At 39.8% G+C, this 18,961-nt stretch overlaps 2 protein-coding genes across 10 annotated transcripts in view; one reads left to right on the top strand and one right to left on the bottom strand.

The window, feature by feature from the left end:
• The window catches only part of RBM33 (RNA binding motif protein 33), a 145,100-nt gene that overhangs the window by 52,005 nt on the left and 74,134 nt on the right, over nucleotides 1-18,961 (top strand). For 6 of the 9 annotated variants that reach the window (XM_025451667.3, XM_035700068.2, XM_049095256.1 and 3 more), the window contains 2 exons: nucleotides 1,451-1,558; nucleotides 16,270-16,441. In XM_025451667.3, the coding sequence (XP_025307452.1) occupies nucleotides 1,451-1,558; nucleotides 16,270-16,441 (280 nt within the window). The remainder of the gene's footprint in view (nucleotides 1-1,450; nucleotides 1,559-16,269; nucleotides 16,442-18,961) is intronic. The other 3 variants (XM_025451680.3, XM_025451671.3, XM_049095257.1) reach the window with 1 other exon arrangement.
• On the bottom strand, nucleotides 10,038-11,338 carry LOC112663099 (developmental pluripotency-associated protein 2-like). Its single transcript, XM_025451690.3, has one exon. The coding sequence runs from the start codon at nucleotides 10,982-10,984 to the stop codon at nucleotides 10,079-10,081; it is 906 nt and encodes a 301-aa protein (XP_025307475.3). The 5' UTR covers nucleotides 10,985-11,338; the 3' UTR covers nucleotides 10,038-10,078.

The following is an 18,961-nucleotide window of genomic DNA, read 5'->3' on the forward strand; positions in this document are numbered from 1 at the left end:
AGCATGAGCACGGTCTGTCTGTTTGGGCTCACTCATGGAGGGAGTTTGTGTATATCTGGGAGTACAGTCATAAAGCCACAGAATTTTACAATTGGAAGGGATGCTTCTACATATGAAGAAGCTAGGTCCACATTTAAATGTTGGTAATAGAATTCCAGGGTTCTTTCCTGTCATACTCAAAAACAAGTTCCCTTGGGTTTTGTGACTCTTATTCTTGAGAGTGAATTGGGATATGATTTAAAAACTTACATTCTTGTATTAAGAGAAGATTATCGTTTATTATTCAACAAAACAGGAGGAAATTGTTGAGTAATTTATACTTTTAAGCACAGTCTTTTTAGGGCCTTTGAAATTACCAAAAATTGAGATTTCATAAAACATTGTGCTGTAAAAACAACTTCAGATTGATAATTTAAATGAAGGGTAGCAGATTTTTGTTTCCTGGGGAGGATCCAGTCATAGACTATTCTCCATTGTATATTAGCTGTAGATTTTGATTAGCATCATCTGGCCTTATTTGAAATCTGACAGTTCTGCTGTCAGTGAATCCTGGGTAGTGATAGTTTCTCTTTGATGGGATCGTTTCTTCTGGAGAGTGAGATGCAGTGTGTTCAGGTAGCCCTGAGAGAAATTTGTGGGACCTAAGATGGTTTGTTGCCTTGAATACAGCTGGTTTCTTTGGGGGTTGTAGGTTCGGCTCCTTGTGTACCTCACAGCAGCTTGCTCACATTCTGCATGCTCACTCTTGGCTGCTTACCTTGTAACCATGCACTCTTTATTTCAGCCAGTGACCAGGTATGCTGGCAAGTTCAGCTCCCCTGTGTAGGATCAGATGTTCTTGTGACTTGATAGTAGTACCTGTAGGAACCCTTCCTTCTCTGGAAATGGTCTCTAGCCAGGTTGTCTGCTTCCTTCCATACACCCTTCAAGGGATGCTTGCCTGCTGATGTGCCCATTACATTTCATACAAACCTAGGACCACCCCTCTAATTCTAGGGATGGGCCGATGGAGAAGCAGATACTTACATGATTTTTAATAAAGCTCCTGTGTTGAATTGAATGGCTTATACTTTTGCCTTTTCTTGCCATAAAAGTGGTGCATGTTGGGCATGATTTTGGCCCTTTACTGCTGCTGAGCTGCACTGTGCAAGCACATGCACATCCTTTTGAAGATTGCCTTTCCTTGGTGCTGATTGTAAGAAGAGCTGTTTATCAGGGCGCTTGGGGTCTGAAGCAGAGCTGTGTCACTAACTTTGGTGATGGGGGTCAGCGCACTGCACTCCGTTCTCATTAACACAGGGGAGGCTGCATTTGATTCTCATGCTTGGTGCTTTCTGCCTAGTCGGGTACTTGCCATAGTAAAATTTGCTAAAGTAATGAAGCATGAGTCATGAAGATGAAAACCCAAAGCTTTATGAGGAAGACTTACTTTCTCTTTAATGGCTGTTAGGATGAAGAATACTTGCAGGCTTGTGGGCAGCAAGGGCTGCAAGAGCAGGAAGACTGTGTTGCTGAAGGTGAATTAGATGACCTCCAGGTTGCTCCTGAAACTGAAGAGGTATTTGTTCATCTTTTAAAAAGAGTCCAAAATTTTAGTGGTTTTTTTTCCCTCCAGATTTAAAATGACCTTTTTTTTTTTTTTTTTAAAGCATTAGTGAAAGTTGATACATCTCTTCTTTGAACTATGTGTGCAGTAAGAAGCCTGAGCTTTCTAGAGTCTTTGGGCAGTGAGTTCTGGTGAACTGTGATTTCCACAAAGCTGTTTGCCCTTTCCGTGTTAGATATTTTCAGTGTTTTATGTGGGCGTGGGTAGAAATCTTTAAAAAATGTGATGTATGTGTTGTGTTTGAAAGGAGTGCTGTGATCATTTTAAATTAGTTACCATTCATTAGTTATGACCATTATTGAAAAAATACTTCCAGTATCCCTGTATTTAGGCTGTTTTAGGTTTTGAAGAAACAAAGATGTTTTAGAAGCTTGGTTCCTGTACTCAGGGAATGCTCAACTTAATACAGGGGAGGGAAGACATGTGGGCAAATCCCGTGTGATGTAAATAAACTAGAAGATGTGAAGTTTGCCAGCAAAGGCGCAGATCCCTGCTTTCAGGAGTTCATGGAGGGTCCCTCTGGTTGGGAGCATGTCTTGGAGTGCTTTGGGGAAAGTGGGTGGGGAGGCACCCGTGCTTTGTGGAACAGGTAACAACCTGTGGGCTAGGTCTGAAAACAGATGTCCTTTGGATGAATAAAGGTGGTACGAGGTGTAGGGCTTAATAGATTCAGTTTTCCAACCTTAGGACTTGTCTGGTGAGCCAAGCAGATAAACCATTAAATTGTTCTATAGCCTTAGGATTGGTTGATCTAAAAACTTGTTTTCCTTATTAATGTTTTTTTTTCTCAGTTATTTTCCATAATAATCCCCCTCCCTTTTTTCAAAAGATCATGAAAAGTAGTATTTTACTGGCTTAGGTTATCTACTCCAGGCCTTACACCAGTGCTTTAGGAATGCAGCATACAGAATGTTTTATTTCCCCTTTTTCCTCAGTATGGTGCTGTGATGGAGTGTGTGATCCTGTGTGCCGTGGGCAGACCCTTCCCAGGATGTAGCAGCCTCTCTCCTCCCTAACAGGCTGAAGCAGATTTGTCTTTTTGTGATATCTCTTGCTATTTGAAATAATTTGACACTTAGAGAAAAGATAGAAGTATATAGTATGGGGAACTCCTTACCCAGGTTCTCCAGTTATAGAAGGAACCAGGACCAAGTACCAAGACAAAGCGGAAGAAGTTGTAAAATTGGAGATGATTCCCCTCCTTCTCACCATTCTGTACTGGCAGTCAGCGACACTGCACCGAGGCTCAGATGTGGGTGTGGGTTGTACTCAACACTGTCCTGGGGGTCCTGAAGGCTCTGCCTGGCCTATGACCTGGAGCAAGCCCAGAGAGAACTCATAAGAAGCCCTGAGGGGAGAGGAGGGGCGGGGCTGATAGGACGCTGCAGACATCCTTCCCAGTGATGAAGAGTTCAGAGGGAAACGGGTAGTTTGATCCTGCTTATTAGTTTGTGGGATTTTGGAATATTTGTTTGTAATTTATTCTTCCAGTATTTTAGGTAACAGTCTCTTTACCCTTTGATAATATTATTGTGTTTATAGCACGTTTTAGAATGAGAAAAGGTCTAATGGTCTCTGGAGATAGGAACTCTTTTTTTTGTGTAAAGCAGTCAAAGAAAAGCAGGTATTAGTGATGCCTGAGTGCCTTCTAGGTATGACTTGTAGATCTAGGTATTTCAGATTTGGTTTCTGAACTTTATTCATTAAATTATTATAGCAAAAGTGGGTTATTACTTTAAAAAGTGGTAATCTTGCCTTTCAGTTTCAAGTATCTTGTGGATAGAGAGATGTCTTTGGAGGAACATTATTGATCAGACCCAGCCTTAAAGGAAATGATCTCATAGCACATGTGTTAATACGATAGATTATCTCAGACATACTTAGGATGGATCATCTGGGAAAAAGTTGGATCCCTACCTTATACCAATTGGATCTCAGATTGATTAAATCTTTTAGTGTAAAAAAATATAACGAGACATACCTTTGTACATATGCATAGACACACACCAAACTGTCAGTGGAGTAGAAGAAAACATTTTAATAACGGTGACCAAGTGGCCTTAGGTTTACCTGCAAAACCGAAAACTCAGCAAGGGTTGGAAGTTTATTTTTCACTAATGATGAAAGATTCCATTCTGAGAGTGTTTCAGATCTGGTATAGGCCTCACCAGGTATTCACATACCCAGGCTTCTTCTAGATGTGCATGGTAAGTTCTAGGGTTGCTGTTCTTAGCATGGTCCACATCCAAACAGTGGATTACAGTGGGATGGAAGGGGGCCATGCCACACTTTGAAGATGCGTCCTGGAGTTCTCATATGGCACTCCGCAAACATCTCATGAGTTATGCATTGGTCACATGGCTGTAACCCACAGTAGGGGAAACTGATGAAGATAGTGTGAGGTAACAATGTATTCAGCCAAAATTGGGGGTTTAATTATTAAGGACATGAGAGAAAGTGAGGAAAAACGAGCACCAAGTTGTCTTGGTTATTACCATTGTACTACTCTTGGTAATAAGGCCTTTTTATGATGTTAAGGAAAATAATGATTTGATCATGTATAAATACCCCCAGAACACATAAAGGAGTTACAACAAATGACAAATTTGGGGAAATATTTACATGTGAGCCTAAGAATTAATATATTTAGCAAAATTAGCATAATCAGTATGTGAGAGTTAATATATTCAGTATATACAGATGAGCACTCCTATAGAAAGAAGGGTAAGGTATTATGAGAAAGTAATCCAACAATAAGATAATCGAATGACCATTAAGCATATAAAATACAGGAACACCTGTGTGGCTCAGTGGTTGAGGGTCTGTCTTTGGCTCAGGGTGTGATCTGGGGGTGCTGGGTTCAAGTCCCACATTGGGCTTTCCACAGGGAGCCTGCTTCTCCTTCTGCCTGTGTCTCTGCCCTCTCTCTGCGTCTCTTATGAATAAATAAATAAAATCTTCTTCTTCTTCTTCTTTTTTTTTTTAAACCTATATAAAATACATTCAATAAGGGACCCCTGGGTGGCTCAGTGGTTGAGCATCTGCCCTTGGCTCAGGGCGTAATCCTGGAGTCGGGGATCAAGTCCCACATCGGGCTCCTTGCAAGGAGGCTGCTTCTCCCTCTGCCTCTGTCTGTCTTTTACTCTGTCTCTCATGAATAAATAAAAATCTTTAAAAAATATATATTCAATGAAATAGAACAAAATTGATCATTTTAACCTTTTTTAATACTGGCAAAAATCAAGATCATTGGTCACATGTGGTCTCATTCTATTGGAGGACCATTTTAGAAATGTTAACTGCCCAGAGACAGTTTTCCATGGGTCTCTCATGTCTGCATGTTCTGTGAGCAAAGCATGGACTGCCCCTTTGTTCTCAGCTATCTTTTCAAGGATGTTTGTATAGCACATGGCCTTGAAAGATGGAGTATCTTCCTGGAGGTCTCTAAGCTCACACCTCTCCTGTAGCACAGCCCCCTGCATTCACACAGCACACTGGGAATCAGCTCAGGGAGTTGGCTCCCAAATGCCACTGCTCTGGGTCAGAGTAATACATTGTCCTCACCTGTGACCTGGGTCTATTGGCTTCTCACACACCCTGTGAAACTGGCTAGCTACCTCATTGTCTGGCTAGAAGGGGAAGATTCCACACCCTACATTCTTCTTGATGGCATCAAAAGCTTTAAAGTCCTTTGACTCAGTAATTCCACCCTGCCGAAGTCATCCAAAATAGTTCATCAAAGATTTGTTCAAAGATAGGTGCTCCAGTTGTTTGCAGCCTTGAGATTAAATGGAACCAATGTAGATTTTTCTAGAGGGTCAAATGATGGCCTAACTTCATAGGGAGCCATAGGTTACCCGAAGATGCCCTAGCTCTCTGGTGGGCATGTAAAGTGAAAAGAGGAAGATAGTACAGTTTCCCGCTAAGGTCCCTGTAACTTTGCACATCTAAATGTGTGTGTAAGATTCTCAACATCTGTATGGATAAAGACAAAAACGGTGATAGTGATTACCTCTAGATGGTATCCCAAATATTTTAAAATATTTTTGCTATGACTAGAATAACTTTCATAAACGAGGAAACAAAAGATGGTTAAAATTTTGCCCCTAGAATTTGTCAACAGATTGCAATTGTTAACTCCTGTGATTTCTAGTTGCTGTTAAGTCTCATAGGAAACATCGTAAGGGTTGTTTTCAGTACGAATCTTTTTATAGAGCAGAAAGTAAACTCTTCTCCAGATTGACTAGCTTCTCTTTTTTTTATACCATCTGTGAGGAAGTATAGTATTTGCTTTTTTCTTCTAAGCTGTATGTCCCATAATTTAATTTTAAATTGAGTATTTGAAAGTATTTTTAAAAAGTCACTCATATGTTTACTTTCTTATCCGTCTGTCTCTGAGCGTGGTTTAAGTTTGCCTTAAGTTGCTTAATATATCTTCCAAGTATTTTTAATGCATTTGTATTTTGTGTATTTAATGTATTTGTATTTGTGGCATGTTTTTAAATATATTTGCTTTCTTATCTTTCTGTCTTTTGTTGCTTTGTTTGCCTTTGCCTTGTTTATGTTGCTGGTTTTGTATTGACTGGAAATTCTTTGTGATGTACTTTGCCCTCAGGACTTTTGATCCTCCTTCTTAGAGGCAGGTAATATGCTGGTCTTGCCACTAGCAACAAATATTTTGGGCTTGTTATCTTTCTTGTAGAGGAATCACTGAGTATCAGTCTATAATAGCGTTATTGAGAATTTGTGTGCATGGTATTATTTTAGGTATTGAAAAATAGGTGTTATGTGGTATTTTAATTTTAGTACCTTTTGGTAGGTTTTGCTTTTGGAGAGCTGCTATTCCATCTTTTTTAGAAGTCAAAATAGAGTCCTCAAGGAGGAGTAACAGTTTTAATCTGCCACAATGCCTGTGTTTTGGTGTCTTTCTAGCCTTTTCATCTTTTCATAAGTGTCTGCAGAGTGTTGATGTACCAGCCCTTTGTGCCTCTTGCAGCATTTGCTGTGACATGACTCTGGGTTGCTTAGAGCCAAGGAAGGAAGCCCCAGTGAGGACGAGGACAAGGACGGCCTCCTTCTAGGAGCTTTATGCTCTATTTAAGTACATATTAGCATTTGAATTATGCAACTAAGGAGTCATTTCAATTGGAAAGCCTATTTGAGGTGACTCCTCTTATTTAATTAATGTTCTTGCTTTGTTAGAACAAAGAAATCTCTATACTCTCAACAGATTAGAACAAGGCAATTATAAAGATGACCAGTGCCAGTTATGCCTGTCTTCACATATGGTTTAAACAGGCTTGCTATTTTAGATATTTTTTTCATGTATAGGAGGAGTAATGAGAGAAATTTAAAGAAATCTTTGCACTTTTTAAAAGATTTACTTTTGGAATGCCTGGGTGGCTCAGCAGTTGAGCTCCTGCCTTCAGCCCAGGGCATGATCCTAGAGTCCCTGGATCAAGTCCCACATTGGGCTCCCTGCATGGAGCCTCCCTCTGTCTCTGCCTATGTCTCTGCCTCTCTCTGTGTGTCTCATGAATAAATAAAATCTTAAAAAAAAAAAAAAAGATGTACTTTTTAAAATGGTGATGCCATATATGTTCAGTGATAGACACGGATCTGAAGTGTACAGTTCAGCATTTTGATCCAAGAGTTTGTTTGAGTTACCACTTTCCTTTGCTGAGAGGCAGTTCTGTGACCCCAGAACATTCATTCATTCTTTCTTTTTTCTTTTCCTTCCTTCCTTTTTTTCTTTTTCTTCCTCCTTTCTTTTTTTCCCTTTTCCCTCCCCTCCCTCCCCTCCCTCCCCAGAGATAGTATTCTTAATTTGTTGTCTGAGTCTTTCCAGTTTTAGAACTTCATAGAAATGTGGTCATGTAGTTTGTAATGATTACTCTGTGTCTGACTTTTGTATTCATCGTAATATTTTTGAGACTCATGCAAATGGTTGTGTAGATCTGCCCCTCCCTCCACTTTAGGGATGTACCTTATTTGTTTATTCCCATGATAATAAAGATTTGGGGGATCCCTGGGTGGCGCAGCGGTTTGGCACCTGTCTTTGGCCCAGGGCGCGATCCTGGAGACCTGGGATCGAATCCCACGTCGGGCTCCCGGTGCATGGAGCTTGCTTCTCCATCTGCCTGTGTCTCTGCCTCTCTCTCTCTCTCTCTCTCTCTCTCTCTGTGACTATCATAAATAAATAAAAATTAAAAAAAAAATCTTAAAAAAAAAGATTTGGGTTTCCTTTTTTTTTTTTTTTAAAGCCATGAATAAAGTAACTGTAAAGATTATTTTACATATCTTTTAGTGGACCTTTTCCTTTTCCTTGGTTTTAACTAGGAGTGGAATTACTGAGAGACAGGGTAGAAGTATGTTTAATCCTGTAAGAAACCACCAAATGGTATCCCAGAGTGGTTGTTAATCATTTCGTACTCCCTGTGGTCTGCCTGAGAGTCTCCCTTCTCCATCACTTTATAGTGTCACTTGTTTCCATGTAGTCCTTGGACTCTGTGTGTCATCATGGTTTTAGTGTGTGTTCCTCTGATAACTAAGAATACCAAGTGCCGTTCTATGTGCTGATTGGTCTTGGAGATCTTCCTTGTTTGTTTTTAGTCTGTTGAAAAAATGTGTGTTCTTTTCAATCTTTGTCTATATATGCTTTACATAGTCTGTATACCCCACATAGAGAATAAATATTGCCTGTATATGCTCTACATAGAATACATATATCAGTATCTACTGTCTGTATGTTCTAGAAAGATTGATGGTTTTTTTTAAAGATTGATTTATTAGAGCGAGAAGGGGAGGGAGAGAGAATCTGAAGCAGACTCTCTACTGAGCAGAGCCCAATTCAGTACTCCATTCCATAATTGCAAGACCATGGCCTGAGCCCAAACCAAGAGTTGGACACAACTGACTGAGCCCCCAGACACCCCTAGATAGACAGACTGATGTTTATATGTGTAGTGAATATTTTCTCTGAGCCTGTGGCTTGTGTGTAAATTTTCTTAAAGATATCTTTTCATGAGCAGAAAATTTAAATTTGATGAGGACCAGGTAATTCTATGACCCAAGAAATCTTTGCCTACCCCAGAATTGTAAAGATATTAGCCCTTGTGTTCTTCTGGAAGCTTTGTAGCTATTTGTAGTTTAGGACTATGTTCTATCTCAACTAATAAATTTGTGTGTGTGTATGAGCTTCACTTTTTTTTTAAGATTTATCTATCTATCTATCTATCTATCTATCTATCTATTTATTTATTTATTTATTTATGAGAGACACAGAGAGAGGCAGAGACATAGGCAGAGGACAAAGCAGGCTCCCTGTGGGGAGCCTGATGCGGGACTTGATCCCTGGAATCTGGATCATGCCTTGAGCCCAAGGCAGACTCTCAACTGCTGAGCCACCCAGGTGCCCCATTTCTGTATGTTTATCTGATTGTTGCAGCATTATTTATTGTAAAGCCTTCCTTTCCCATTGAATTGCCTTGGTGCTTATGTTGGGAATTAAGTTTAAGTTTGGGTCTCTTTCTGGAACCTCTTGTTTCCTTGCCGATCTACCCTGTCTTGATTACTGTGGCAGGTAGTCTAAATCCATCAGCTTTGTCTTCAAGATTGGTTATCCTAGGTCCTTTGAGTTTCCATATAAATTCTGTAACTGACTTGCCTGTATCTACTGATCTGATTGGGATTTTGGTAGAGAATGCATTCTTGTCTTTCCATCAAATTGGGGGAAAACTAACACCTTAGTAATCATGTTGCCTGTTAATAAACATACTTTAATTCTTCATTTCCTCCCTGTCCTTTTATTTCTTTTACTTCTTTGAAAGAATAGAAATATTGTAGACATTCATTCTTGCCTGATTTAATTTATTTACTCATGAGAGACACAGAGAAAGAGGCAGAGACACAGGCAGAGGGAGAAGCAGGCTTCATGCAGGGAGCCCAATGTGGGACTCGATCCTGGGACCCTGGGACCATGCCCTGAGCCAAAGGCAGGATGCTCAACTGCTGAGCCACCCAGGAGTCCCAAAGTGAACCCTGTTGTAAACTATGGGCTTTGGGTGATAATGAAGTCGATGTAGGTTCAACAACTGCACCACTCTGGTACAGGCTGCTGATAGTAGGGGAAGGGGTTGGAGCAGTTATTTCAGAGCTCTGCACTTTCTGTTCAATTTTTCTGAAAACCTAAAACTTTCAAAAATCTATTAATTAAAACAGAACTAAGTTATACTCTATAGGACTAAGTACTTGAAGCAGGGGTAGCAGTCACTTCTTGGCAAGCCTCAAGTACAGAATCCAGACATTCACATCCATACTCAAGGTTATCAAGCGATGCTGAGGCTGGCTAGGACAGAGCGCAGCAAACACTGGGATGCAATTCAGGGGTGGCTCTGGGCTCTCGATCATTTTTTATTCTGTATCAAGATATGGCCCATTCAAAGGGAATGGTGTTGATGTGTTCGAACGAGGTCACCTTTCCTTCCCCAGTGCAATTAATCTTTTCATCATCTTCTTATTTCTTTTAGCACATTCAGGGCATAACATATTATCTTCTAGGCCTGGAGATGGGAAAGTGCAGACAGGTAACAGGAAGAGAGAGATCATCCTTTTGGGAGTGTCAGGCACCCAGGCCTGACCTGCATGAAACTGCAGGCGAACCCAACCTTGTGTGTCTGCAAGGAGAGGTCTGCCATGGACCACACACCACCTGACACCAGAGGCTTGCAGCAGAAAGGTCTCAACAGAAGCAGGAATGGAACGTGAATTCACAGACTTGGATTGACTGGCTCTTGCAGCAATTCTTGACCATGCTGCCAACATGCCTTCTTGTGCCGAAGTTACGACTTTGACTGTATTAATCCCCCTGCCTCTCTCACTCTTACAACTTTTCCAAATCTTGGTCACCATCTTGCATTTCGCCGAACATGACTCCGATTTAGCCTCTGGTGGTGTTTCAGGAATAGTCTTTACATTGTCACACTCCTGGTTTGTTTCAGAGTAAGCATGTTTCTGGAGCCTCAGATAAACCTCTCTTTTCCGGCCATGGGTACTCAAATTCAATTGTTGGCACCAGTTCCGCAAAATGTCCCAACGTACTTTATTAACTGGAGGCAAACTGGCTGGCAAAGGAGGGGCTGGTGTACTACAACAACTATGTTTTGGACAAAACTTGAATCGTTCACTTATATGAGGATGACAAACTTTGTTGCTTGACCCAGGCATCTTCAGACTGACTTCTGAAGTTGAAGAAACACTTGGTTCCATTTGTTCTTCATTAAGTTCTTCATTAACTGGAACCAATGTGAGAATCACACTTTCTTCCTCTAATGCCTCCTCAGAGAAATTCTGCTCATTGTTGTAAGTCGAGTTCTCCATTTCCAGGACGCTCAGGGAAGGCAGAGCCAGCAAGGTCAGGACTTGGGCCCTCCAATCCTCTTCACCTCTCTTGCCTGGTTCTTGATGGTAGGGGAAGTGCTCACTATTTCATCAAGTAGGTAATAGGAGCTCAGTGGAGGTTTGTGTTTGATCAGATTGAAGTTCTTTTCTCCATCTAGTTTGCTGAGATTTTTATTTTTAAATGAGAAATGGGTATTGAATTTTGTCAGTACTTTTCCTGCATCTGTTGAGATACTCTTGTGGCTTTTATCCTTTTTTTATTAATGTGAATTAAACTGATTTTTAAAAAACTATTAACTATACTTCATAGACTTTATTTCCGTTTAACAAAAAAAAAAATTTATGTCCTCTTTCTGTTCTGGGATCCAGTCCAGGGGCCCGCATAATTATTGCATCTCCTCTGGTCTGTGCCAGTTTGTCAGTCTTTGCTTGTATTTCACAAGCATACCAGTCTACCTGGCCAGGTATCCTATAGAGATCTTCCAGTCTGGGCTTGTCTGATATTTTCCTGACAGTTAGACTGGGGTTATGGGCTTTTGGAAGGAATGCCACAGGGGTTCAGTGCCTTCTCATTCATCATACCACTGGGCATAGGACTTCGCTGGCCAATTTAGCCTTGATCATGTGGTGAGTTTGTGTTCACTAGTTATAGGTAGTAGATCTGTAAGGTACTGTCTTTCCTTTTCTGTGCTCTGTTCTTTGGAAGCAAGTCCCTAAGGGTAATTTGCCTTTAAAGCACAGGAAGGACTGGAGAGCCACCTCTGGAGGAGGGTTTGGGGGCAGGGGTGCAATCTACATATATTTGGGATTTTTCTCTGAGATTTGTTAAATTGTGACTGCCTTTTTTTTTTTTTTTTTAAATCTTAAACTTGTGCTTCTGGCTAAATCTCACTTCGTCGTGATATATTATGCTGGATTCCATGAACTTTTATTATTTTTTAAAAGGAATTTTGTGTCTTTACTTATGAAGAATATTGGTTTGTAATTTCTTAGCATTTTTGTGCCATTCGATTGCTCCATCTTTCCACCTGGTAAGTTTTTACTATTTAAAAAAAAAAAGATTTATTTTCTTTATTTTGGAGAGAGAGTAAACAAGGGAGGAGAAGGGGAGAGAGAGAGAGAGAGAATGAATCTTAAGCAGATTCTTTGCTGCACATAGAGCCTGACTAAGGGCTTGATCTCAGGACCCTGAGATCATGACCTGGCCTGAAATCAAGAGTCGGATGCTTAACAGACTGAGCCACCCAGGTGCCCCTAAATTTTCACTATTGATAGAAGTAGTATTTGTCTTTGATTTGTATTTCATGATATAATAAAGAATTATGCTCTGTTAAATATTTTGTAAGGATTAAAAACATTTGGGGGATCCCTGAGTTGTGCAGCGGTTTGGCGCCTGCCTTTGGCCCAGGGCGTGATCCTGGAGACCCCGGATCAAATCCCACATCAGGCTCTCAGTGCATGGAGCCTGCTTCTCCCTCTGCCTGTGTCTCTGCCTCTCTCTCTCTCTCTCTCTCTCTCTCTCTCTCATAAATAAAATAAAATAAAATAAAATAAAATAAAATAAAATAAAATAAAACAAAACATTTGGTAAGTTTTTAAAAGCCATGTTCTCTGTAGTTCCCCCCTCCTCCTGTTACAGAGAGCTACCTGTTTTTTCCTCTCGAGTTTGAGTTCGAATATTGAATTTTCTTTCAAAACGTCAAGATCACAGGCTCATTTCAGAATTAGCTGGAGAACTTAAAAAAATATCCAGGGTCTGGGTCTTGCTTCCCCTTAGATTTTCTAATTCTTTATGTATACCTTTAACCCTTGAACAATGCTAGGGTTAGGGGTTCTGGTCCCCACTCAGTTGAAAATCTATGTATAACTTTTAAATCGCCCAGAACTTAACCACTAAGAGCTTAATGTTGACCAGGAGCCTTACTGATAACAGAAATACTCTATTAATACCTACTTTATATGTTATGTGTATTATATACTGTATTCTTGAAGTAGGCTAGAGGAAAAAATGTTATTAAGAAAGTGATAAGAAAATACATTTATTAAAAAAAAAGAAAATACATTTATCAAAAAGATTCACATATAAGTGGACCTGTGCGTTTCCAACCTGTGTTCAAGGGTCAGCTGTAAGTGATAAGATTTCTAAGAGTTGTCTATTTTTAAAGAACTTTCATGATAATTTTCCTATGTACCTTCTGTTAAGAGTTACAATTAGATCTCTCAGGTTTTCAAGATGATTAAGTAGCTAAAAATCAGACCTTTGAGGTTTTTTTGGCAAAGCTTAATAATGAGATCACAAAAGACACATGTATTTGACTTCTCACACAATAGAATCTTAGGATAATTTTTATGTCACTTGACACTGCCCTTCATTGGAGTTTTACTTTTTTTTTGTTTTTTGGAGTTTTACTTGTAAATAGAATACCAGATAGTATTTGTTAAAGACTGTGGAGAAGGTGAGCAGTTTGGTGGATAGATTATTTTATTTGATTCTGTAAATCATGTGGACAAAAGAGATGCCATTTTTGAGCCCAGTATTTAGAATAAGAGGTGGTAACCAGTGCCTGAAGGCATGAATCTCTCTCAGAGAAGGTTGTCTAGTAGTGTAGGCTATAGTTGAGGCATGTAAGGCCTGGCCACGCTTCAGTGTTAGGTCAGAGCCTCATGTAGTTCACGCTTAACTGACTGTGAGACTTGGACCAGAAGCTTGCATTCTAGGAATTCCATTTGCTCAAAAAACTACCTTATAATGCTGTCCTTTCGTAGTCCTACCTTCCTTCCATTTCTAATCCCTGGCAACCAGTTTGGTGTTTTGTCTTGGAGAACTCCTGGGAATGGACTCGTTGCAGTGTATTATGATTGACTTCTCTCATCTTGTGTGGCTTTTGTGATTTCACCCCACATGTGTATCAATAGCTCATTCCTTGTTATTGCTTATGAACATTGGGTGGACCCAGTTTATCCATTCACTTACTGTTGATCCAGTTTTGGTGATCCAAAAGAGAACAGTAAATATTCTCCAACAAGGTTTTTGCTTTTTTGTTTTTTTTTTTAAGATTTTATTTATTTATTCATGAGAGACACAGAGAGCCAGAGACATAGGCAGAGGGAGAAGCAGGCTCTCTGCAGGGAGCCCGATTTGGGACTCCATCCTAGAATTCTGGGATCACACCCTGGAGCCAAAGACAGACACTCAGCCACTGAGCCACCCAGGCGTCCCTCTGAGACAGATTTTTTTACATGAACATAAATGATCATGTCTTGTGGATAAATATTTAGGAATGGGATTGCTGGGTCATAGACTGGATTTGTTTGTTTTTGGTCGGTTATAGTATTTGTTTCAAAGAAACAATTTTCACCTCCTTCTTGTCTTCTTTAGATTTCTAGGTGGAGATTTGGATGCAGAATAAACTTTATTAATTGCAGTCTTGTCGTGTTTTATGTTAAACTTGCTTGGAAAGTCTTTGAACTGAAATTACGGTTAATGGTTGAATTAGAAATGACCACTGTAAGAAATAGAATCATTGCTTTATTGGTAGCCATTTCTTTTTCTCCTTTTTGGCCTTACTACTCAAAGTCTGTTCACCTGGAGCTTGTTAGAAATGCAGAGTCTCAGGCCCCACTAGAGACCTGTAGAATCACAATCTGCATTTTAACAGCATTCCCAGTGATGAATATAAACATGAAATTTGAGAAGCATTGTTCTGGAGCATTATGGAAGTGGAGAAGAGTACTTTGTAAATGAGTTTACCTTTGTTTGATTTGAGTGTAGTACAACAGAAACCTAGCTGGGTCCATCATATATGTTACCCATTTTGGTTTCAGATATTCAGTAAGACAGAAATAATGATCTCAAACCAACAAAATGCCAAGACTTTGGTACTTTAAAATTCTATGGTCTACTAAAGTCAGAATACTGACAGGTGGAGATATCATAGACATTAGGCTTAAAATCTAGTTTACATCAATCATTTTATCTTTAGGCATTTGAACACCTGAAGTTATTAGAGACTTGAAGTATATAGCAATGAGTATGTGCATTTGTAGTTGATCTCTTTGCACAGAAAATGTTGGGAAAAGAATACAAAACAATTTTATCTTTGGTTTATTTAAATTTTTTCTTGTGCATTTTCTAATAAAGTAGTTCATGTTTGTTTCTTTTTTTTTCATGTTTGTTTCTTTTAAGAGTAAAGGACATTTAAAATTATGAATCACGAGAATAAAGGGATGAATTCTGTTTTCTTTATGTTTACAAAAAGTATTGAAATGAACATGGCACTCAGTCCCTATCTTATCTCACAGGAGGTCATTGAGACCTAGTACAAGGTGAAAAGTGGTGAGATCAAAAGGAAAGTTAATGGTAGAGTAAGAATTGTTGGTGAAGAAATTGCTATTAGTTGGGACTAGGTTAGGTGATATTTTTGAAGGAATGCTGGCAGAATATAAGATGAAAGCTGGTTTTAGCGTGACTGAAAGAAAAAAAAAAAAAAAAGCTTTGCTATTGCAGTAGTCAGAGCCAGAGGCAGTGATGCACAAACTCTGGACAGTAGAATAAAGTAGAGCAGTGAATGAGGAAAGAGTTTGGAGGCTGAAAAGACCAACCAACCTAACAGCAGACTTGGAGTGCTTGCCCTAGAGTACAAGTCATGGTAGATGAGGGCAGGAGCTCCTGAAGTGTTGAGCCTGTGTGACAGGAAGGAGTATACTCTCATTGAATGTAAGTCACACATTCCATTTTTGCTGATAACTCATGGAACTTCAGGGTTAGTTTAATAAATGTTTTGAATTTTGCTGGAAATTGGATCAGACTTGAGGCCAGCAGGGACTTTTGAAATTCATGTTTCCTGGGGCTCCTGGCAGGCTCAGTTGGTAGAGCTTCACCTGTTGATCTCTGGGTCATGAGTTAGAGCCCCAGGTTGGGTATGGTGCTTACTTGAAAAAAATTCTTAAATAGAAAAAAAAATTATGTTTCTTCTCTCAGAAACATAAGTAACAACAGTATATATTGTATATTAATTACAAGCAGGAGTGGAACTTTTTGTTCCTAAAAAAAAAACCTTTTTTTTAATGTTTGAGATGATTATTTGTTCCTGGAACAGTTTAGTATTTCACATGGCCTTGTCATGGAACATTTTACAGTATCTTTTCACCTTAAATATAAAGAGCCTTGTTATAGATAGAAAAACATTCTTCAGTATTTCATTCAAAAGAATGTGAATGAACTCAGCCTCCCTCCCTTTTTGTTTTGTGTATCTGCATTGTAGGGCAGTATGGAAACTTTGGAACTACAGAAGGACATAAAAGAAGAATCAGATGAAGAAGATGATGATGATGAAGAATCTGGACGATTACGTTTCAAAACTGAGAGGAAAGAAGGAACAATTATTAGGCTCTCAGATGTAACTAGAGAGAGAAGGAACATTCCAGAAACTTTGGGTAACTTTTTTTGCCTGTCTCCCATCCTTCTTCACTCCATTTTAACTTCCTCCATGGTACTATTATGATTAATCAAATAGGTAGAAACAGTTCTACTTCATAGATTATTGTATGTGCTGTCCAGAGAGTGGATGGTCTTTGCCAGGTTAGAGCTGAGTTATGGTGCTGTGAAAGTCATTCTATAAAAATGACTGTCTTCTGGATTAAAAATATCAATAAAATACTTGATTGCTCATTTTTTAAAATAGTTTTTCTTTTGAAGTTGATGGCCTAGACCTATTCTCATGCATACCGTGCAGGTCCTGGCTGGCTCTAGGAAGGTGGTGTGGGGATGGTACAGGGTCATTTGACCCCTCTTGAGACACACAAGGTTGCCGGGGCTAAGTCTAGACCAGACTGTTTGTGTTGTGTACTTATTATTGTCATTATAGCCATCTTTTTTGTCTTTTCTTTCCTGTATGTCATTCTCCATGTTTCATGAGATAAGGTGATTTGTTTATAGACATAATCAATTGAACATCATTCTGAGTAAACCCTGCTTTTAAAGATCTCCAGCAGGCTGTTGCTGATCAGCAGAGCCCTTTTCAGTATTAACCTAATCCTACCCCTCAACGAGTTTTTTTTCCTAGCGTCTATTACAAAGAATAAAGTGGTTTTCAAATTGGATCAAGCAACAGAATCCCCTAGAAGACTTATTAAAACACAGATTCCCGGACCCACTCCCAGCTCTTCTGATTCAGTGGGTTTAGGCTGGTACCCAAGAAAGTTGGATTTCTCTTGAGTTGCCAGGTGATGCTATTCTTGCTGCTCTGAAACCTGTACTTTGAGAACCACTAGGATATTATACTGTATTCTAAGGAAGAGGGTGGAAGGGTGGAAGGACAGAGGGTTTACCCACGTACGAGTCTTGGTTGAAATAAAAATAAACTCCTCAGTCATAACGTTTATTTTTTAAACTATTATTTATAGCCCTTTTCATTTGGAAACATGAGCACATGTCTATAAGTGGTAGGTGTGAATCTACCTGAGGACACCAGGCTCCCAGGGTATTCACATTAACAGTAGTGAGACAGTCTTACCATGTTATTTATTAGGTGTGATTTATGGAGAGATTGTTAGACTCTTGGCAGTCTCTACTTCTTAGCCCTTTGATTTCCTCCTTCTCTGCCTTTTGACCCAAAAGTTTCCTGGACTTTTCTCAACTTATGCTATAAAGTTGCCAGTTGATCTAAAGCAGGACAACCTAAGTTTCTAAGAAAGAGGATCTGAAGTTGGCCTTGGGTAAAAGGAGATGAAGCAAAAGTCTTAAAATAGGAGGATAAGCAAAAAACAAAAATGTGTCCTTCAGCAGGAGGACTTGGTAGCGTTACACACTGGAGCAGACATCTCAGGCTTGGGCTAGAGTAAGATGAACAAGGGCGACGGGTGTTCCTGGCTGAGCCCTGGAGGGCAATGGGCAGCATCTTATTAGAGATGGCATAGGGTTGGGATGGGGATGGATCATCACTTTTCTACAGTTTTGTAGTGGCTATGGTGTTATATAAGTTGGGGAACTTCATGTATCACATCATAGTAACTGGGATAGCTACAGGTTCTTAGAATGTGAGATCACTTGTCAAACACCAAGGGCTGTTCCCTCTGTAGCCAGCTCCCTGTAGGCTAGTGTGGAGGTTGCCTTTCCCTGAACCTCAATGCCTCTGCCTGCCTCCTGTCCTCAACCAGAGTTCTCTCTCTTTGCACTGTACCTGCCCCAGGCACTGATAGCATGTCTCGAGGTATCCATCCTGCTTGTGCTCATCATCTGTGTTGTGTTCATTCCTGCATCTCAGGACCTTTGCCTCCTTTTGCTCTTTTCGTGGTCATTTGTACCTCCTGAGAGAAGAGGTTGGAAGGGTTAGTGGTAGGTAAGCAGGAGCCTTTAAATACAGAGAGAGGAAAAAAAAATACAGAGAAAGTCTGGAGTCCTTAGTGCCAGAGGGGCTGTAAGCATAAAGAGTTTGGACATTTGCCATTCTTTTAAACATTAAAAAATAAATGCATTTGTGCAAATTTGGCTGGGTAGTAGACCAAGTGAAAATGATGCTTAAATATATCTTTTTCTGCTCCATACATATGTGGCCCCTGACATAAGCAGGCTTAGTGTTTGAAACATGAGTTTTCTGGTAACTCAAGTTAGGCTTATTCCCAGTACAAAATGGATTTTTCTGTCCATTTACAGATTGGTTTTCTAAAACAGTACACTCTTATTAGCCTGATCCCACGTCCACCCAACACCCCCCTCCCCTGTACAGAAGGGTAATTTTACATATGAGAATATATATATATATATTTTTTTTAACTTTAAAAGATTTTATTTGTTTATTCATGAGAGAGACAGAGAGAGGCAGAGACACAGGCTCCTCCCTTTGGGGAGCCTGATGTGGGACTCAATCCCAGGACCTGGGATTGCACCCTGAGCCAAAGGCAGATGCGTGACCACTGAACCACCCAGGTGCCCCCAAATGAAAAAATAATTGATTG

This window comes from Canis lupus, chromosome 16 (assembly GCF_003254725.2).
Source record: "Canis lupus dingo isolate Sandy chromosome 16, ASM325472v2, whole genome shotgun sequence".
NCBI lineage: Eukaryota > Metazoa > Chordata > Mammalia > Carnivora > Canidae > Canis > Canis lupus.